This window comes from Miscanthus floridulus, chromosome 1 (genome assembly GCF_019320115.1).
Source record: "Miscanthus floridulus cultivar M001 chromosome 1, ASM1932011v1, whole genome shotgun sequence".
NCBI lineage: Eukaryota > Viridiplantae > Streptophyta > Magnoliopsida > Poales > Poaceae > Miscanthus > Miscanthus floridulus.
This window is the reverse complement of record NC_089580.1, coordinates 17,193,670-17,197,790: the sequence shown is the minus strand read 5'-3', so window position 1 is coordinate 17,197,790 and position 4,121 is coordinate 17,193,670. Positions and strand designations below refer to the sequence as shown.

The 4,121-nt window shown below is 51.9% G+C and overlaps 1 protein-coding gene across 1 annotated transcript; it reads left to right on the top strand.

Annotated features, from left to right (window-relative positions):
- Positions 1-329: 329 nt before the first annotated feature.
- LOC136474513 (probable transmembrane ascorbate ferrireductase 3) lies at positions 330-2,352 on the top strand. The gene is made up of 3 exons (XM_066472089.1): positions 330-772; positions 949-997; positions 1,671-2,352. Exons 1-3 carry the CDS (start codon positions 614-616, stop codon positions 2,132-2,134), a joined length of 672 nt encoding a protein of 223 aa, XP_066328186.1. The 5' UTR covers positions 330-613; the 3' UTR covers positions 2,135-2,352.
- The last annotated feature ends 1,769 nt before the right edge of the window (positions 2,353-4,121 follow it).

Here is a 4,121-nt window from a genome sequence, read left to right as displayed (position 1 = left end):
TAGCTTCATGATACTCTGCAGTTTATTTTTTCATCAAGGGTAAATGGTCATTTTACTCGACATTTAACACCTTCAATAGCTTGAATTGGACGGAAGGCTATGAAAGGAAGAGATTTTTGTTTTTGGGCCTAAGTTCAAAAAAAATTTAGAACAATAGATGGAAGACATATTTTTTTAAGGCCATACATGTAAATCTTTTTGTTGTTGTTCATGCATGTCACGGCCATGTGTACGGTCTCGGCCTGCACATTGTCCAAGATTACTTGCTCTCTTGCAAAGCCAGGAGTTGCTGGACATAGAGGCCGATGGATGCCTTGCTTAAACACCCGGCTGGGTGATATACCAAACCCAAAACCACCACCCCAGTGTAACCTCAGATTCCCGGGCCAGGCAGGCGACGTCGCCTGCCGTCGCGGGCTCGTTAAAACCACCAGCTCTACCATGCAGAAACGGCTGCAGCGACAGATCAAACTACTAGCCCCAACAGCCCCTGCCTCCACTCCTCTCGTCGCTACTGCTTGCGAGTTGCAAACGACTCGACCGACCGATCGATCGATCGTGTCTTCTTTTGGCGGCGGAGGAGAGCGCGAGCTCTAGGTAGCAGGCGGCAGCCATGGCGCACGGGAGCCAACACCACTCCATCTTGGCGTCGCGCGTGGGCATGGTCGCGCACGTGCTGTTCCTGACCACCGCCGTGCTCATGCTCGTCTGGCTGCTGCACTACCGGGGCGGCATCAACATACAGTCCGAGGACCCCGAGCAGATTTTCAATGTACGTGTTATATTACGATCGGTTTCCTCTCTTCAGGTTCATCACCTTTAATTTGTTCAGTTCTTGGTGGTACGAGTAGGAGCTCATCTTCCAATTAATAAACCGGATGAAAGATCAGCTGAAAAAAAAATGGAAATCTTGAAGGATAATTATTCACGACTTGACACCATTTTCAGGTTCATCCATTTGTGATGTCCTGGGGGTTCATTCTTCTGATTGGAGAAGGTATGTCCAACTCCAACCTAATACAATCATGGAATCGCTTCAAAGTATGCCATTATTTGAGTATTGCATCTATGATAACTGCCCTGGAATGAAACTTTTAGAGGCTACTTATGTTTATTCGACACGACGGCTGAGCAGAACCATTGCCGAAAGCTAGCCCCCATGAAGATGACAAGATGCAGTAGTTGTCCTTGTCGAAATGGGCCACGCGATTCCTTTTTGTGTGTCAAGAAGGCGATCACGTAGTACTGGTCCCTGAACTTTAGACCTGCTGACGATAGGTGCTGTAGCTTAGCACTAGTCGGGGGGTTTGGTGGCAGCAAAAAGCAATGGACGAGCTCGTCGTCAAGTGTCAATCAGTGTGTTTGGTGCGTGTCTTAGCGCCAGTCTAGTCGGAATTTCCCGATAATGACCATTCTGATCGCTACGTTTTCCTGCCAAGCACGTACGACGATCAGTGTAGCAGCACTGCACCATGATTATGTTTCCCGGGGAAGATTATTACAGGCATGATAGCAGCTCAGGTCACAAAATTTGTCCGGTTATGGAGCCATTTGCTGTTGTTGCAGATAGATGCAACGATAGTCATTGGTCAAACGCTGAAAATTAAACATACTGAAATTAAACGATAGTCATTTTTGCGTGCTGACAGTGAAATTCCAAATCTTTGCAGCGATCCTGGCATACTCGACGATCCCTCCGCATATAGACCACCGGACGCAGAAGATGGCGCACATGCTGATCCACCTGGTGGGGCTCATCCTGGGCATCTTCGGTGTGTACGCGGCGTTCAAGTACCATGACGCGGCGGTGGCGCCGGACCTGATGAGCCTCCACTCCTGGCTCGGCATCACCGCCATCTCGCTCTTCGGTCTGCAGTGGCTGTTCGGCTTCGTCACCTTCTGGCTGCCCGGCGCCCACACGGACACACGCGCCGCGGCGGTCCCCGCACACGTCATGGCCGGGCTGGCCATCTTCATGCTCGCCGTGTGCGCCGCACAGACGGGGCTCGTGGAGAAGAGCGCCGCGGCCGCCTCCACCACCGAGATGAAGCTCATCAACGTCACGGGGATCTTCATCCTCCTCTACGGGGTCGCCGTCGCGTCCGCCGTCGCGCTGCGCAAGGCGTTCTTGTAGGCGGCGGCGCGGCTTTGCATTGCCCCCGCGTGCGCGTCAGTTTGCTTGGTCGGCGCTCCACAGCCTGGCGCGTGTTTCGCCGTTGACATGACACGGTTGGTGTTTCACTTGTACATGCGGGAGATAGTTTGGATGGTTCGCTTGTAATGGTGTGCATATTGCTCGAGTTTTCTGCGACTGTGCGACCTGCTATATTTATGCCTTCATCTTTTTTTCGTCCAAAAAAACACAAATCATCACCATGTCTTATTCTGTTTTCTTCAAAAAAAAAAAAAACACAGAATTTGTCTAAAGGCCTCTAATCCAATAAATTTTGCTATGTATCTAATATTATGTATCTACATACATAGCAAAACCGATGTACCAAAAAAATCAAAATGACTTATAATTTGCAACTGGGAGTGCTATATATATAGGAAATCAAGGGAATCTTACTTCCACTTTGAAGGTAGTATAGCTCATGTTTTGGAACAAAATTTAAATCTTATAAGATCATCTTACTTGAGACAGAGGAAGCACAGCTCATCTTAAAGCACAAAAAAAAAACGCTCCCTTGCTCGGTATTGCCCCGAAGACATAAAATGAAATTCATGAAATAAATTGTGTACTTTTTTACACACAACCGCATTACGCAATGATCGGCGACCCGGTGAAGGGATCCGCCGCGATTCCAGCGGGGCAATGACGGAGGTCGCAGACACACTGTGCACGACTCGCAAGGATGAAGTGGGATGCCCTTGTCTGCTCGTTCCGGGGGATCGACAGCGACGAGATCCTAACATATAGGTATGTTAAGCCTTGAGATCAATGGTTCCTAACTGAAGGACCTCCCGACCGACCCCTCTAGGATCATCCAGGGCTCGGGGGCTATACCCATTGGGTACGCTCACGCGCACCCTCCGACAAAGAAACTTGACCGAGCCTGGGCACGGCGCAACCCCTGCACAGGGCTCGGGGGCTCACCCGGGCCTAAGGCTCCCGATCGGCGACACGCCATAGCTCGGGCCTTGGCTCCTGCCTGGCTTGCGACGCCAGCCAAGGCCCGAACGCAAGAAGACAAGTGCCGAGCTACCGAGGCTCGGAGGCTCCGAGACGCCACGCTTCAGGCGTGGCCTTGCTGGCCACTCCCGCGACAGGGTCACGCGCGGGGCGTGACACAAGAAGACAAGCTTCCTTCGGCCTCCAGGGGTTGGGCGGCTCCTAGGTCCGCAGTTAGCCCCTAGAGCTGACCTCCTTCACCACCAAGAAGACTTCAGAAGGTCCACCTGAGGGAGGCTGGTCCAAGCCGACACAGTCTGACACGCAGAGTGTCAGAACAGAGCAGCCGGACGACGCCCAAGGCTTCTTCGGCTCCACGGCACCACCACGGTCCATAAAGCGCCGCGGTAAGACCCTCCTAGACTCCGGTGCATGTAGACCGTAGATTCATCTCCTCAAACCGCCATGTGCCCGACCTATCTTGTTATATAAGGGATAAGGTCGGACCTAAGGGAGGGAGGGAAGAAGAAGGGAAAGAGAACCCAAGACACTCCATTCCATTCAATCTGCTCCTGCTCAGCACTGATAGCAGAGCAACCTAGAGGAGGGGCACCGAGAGCTCCTCCACCGCATCCCATCGTCTTCATCCTCTCCGACGAGAGAAAGACTCCACCGGCGGTGAGATAACCTTAGGATTAGCACCGAGCTAACCCCCTACCAAATCTCTCTCTACACTTTGTTGTAACCCCTCAATTTTGGGTGCTTTTGAGTGTAAGGATCATCTGCTGCTGGACATAGGGCATCGATTGGCCCAAACCAGGATAAACCATTACGTCCTCTCTGTGATTCTTGTGTTCTTGAGTCCACCCGAGCCACCGGAGACCCATACTCTGACACCAACTCGAACAACTATGCCTGCGGCGGTTCTGACCCTGCGATAGCTGGCGTGCCTGGTAGGGGGCAGCATAAGTGTGATTTAGGCTCTATGGTGGCTGGAGCCACCCGCCTC